Source organism: Morone saxatilis, unplaced genomic scaffold, assembly GCF_004916995.1.
Source record: "Morone saxatilis isolate NCDOM2014 unplaced genomic scaffold, NCSU_SB_2.0 Contig18, whole genome shotgun sequence".
NCBI classification, from domain to species: domain Eukaryota; kingdom Metazoa; phylum Chordata; class Actinopteri; family Moronidae; genus Morone; species Morone saxatilis.
Window position 1 is genome coordinate 16,773,723 of NW_023339740.1, and position 1,201 is coordinate 16,774,923.

The following is a 1,201-nucleotide window of genomic DNA, read 5'->3' on the forward strand; positions in this document are numbered from 1 at the left end:
AGGGAGTAGAGAGAGAAATATCCCAACTGATTTTAAAGGACACTCTCTAATTGAATAGGGGACTGGAGCAATAGAGAAAGGGAATGAATTTATTCGTGATATAATACATTATACCGGGTTTTAAATTAAGTTAAATTGTATCAGGGCCACATAAAAGATACATTTAATGGGAATTACTTGTTCAACATTTTGTAGTGGAAGTATTTCTAGCCAAAACCACCACATCAAAGTTAAAAACATATCAATCTTCCCTAACAAAGTGGTCAACAGTGGGGAACTTGGTTGGAAGTTCAGCTAATTTAAATTAAAGAAATGGATCAATTTCAACTAAGGCCTATTAAAGGCGAACTTGAAAAAGTTAGTAAAAAAGTAATGGATAAGGCTGAAGACGCTCTCGTGGAAACATAGGGCCCCGATTTTTTAGCTAAACCAGCCCCCCCGCCCTCTTCAACTGGTATCGTAGACGGTTTAACATTATACTTCGTAGCACACTGTACATTGGATCACTCTCAGTTAGCTTTTAATTATTAAATTCTAAACTTACTGTAAAGTAATGGGGATAACAATAGTTTATTATACTTTAGAAAGAGATCTCACAGTATAATCGCGTACACATTCCAGTACGTTTTCTCTCTTAAATCACTCTAGCGACTTAGTATACTGTCCCTCGCTCTCGCACCGCACACCAGCCTCTTAAATACTTAGCAAAAGTAATGGATGAAAGATTTAAAATACTTAGCAAAAGTAATGGATAAAGCTAGTTGGTGTTGACAAAAGGCTACAGGGCTGTGGGGGTACATCAGACAAATAAAGCAGGGAATAACTGCTGTGGAAGTTATGGCAGTAGAGAATGAGAGGAATGGCATGGGCAGTGTGTTTCTGCATTACCAAACTGGATAACAAATGTTCATGCTGTGAGCTCAATACTTTCTCTGTGTTACTGCAAAGTATGGCCTGCTGCACATGTGCCATGTGTGCACTTACTCATGCCTCAAGGCGAGCACCTGCTCCATGGTCGTGATCCCAGCGCGAGCAAAGCTCTCGTTGTACTGGCTCATTTTGATGGACTCCAGCCACTCAGGCACCGACCTGAACATGGTGCCGTCACAGCCGCTGGTGCTGGGCAGGCGGATGGACACGCTGCGAGGGACAACGTATAGGATTACTCATTGTTTACTGCTACAATATGAACACTGAGTGC

The 1,201-nt window shown here is 41.3% G+C and overlaps 1 protein-coding gene across 1 annotated transcript in view; it reads right to left on the reverse strand.

Annotated features, from left to right (window-relative positions):
- Window positions 1-1,201, reverse strand: part of epha2a (eph receptor A2 a) — a 13,614-nt gene that overhangs the window by 1,095 nt on the left and 11,318 nt on the right. Inside the window, exon 16 of the mRNA XM_035662741.1 lies at window positions 985-1,140. Coding sequence (XP_035518634.1) covers window positions 985-1,140 — 156 coding nt within the window. The remainder of the gene's footprint in view (window positions 1-984; window positions 1,141-1,201) is intronic.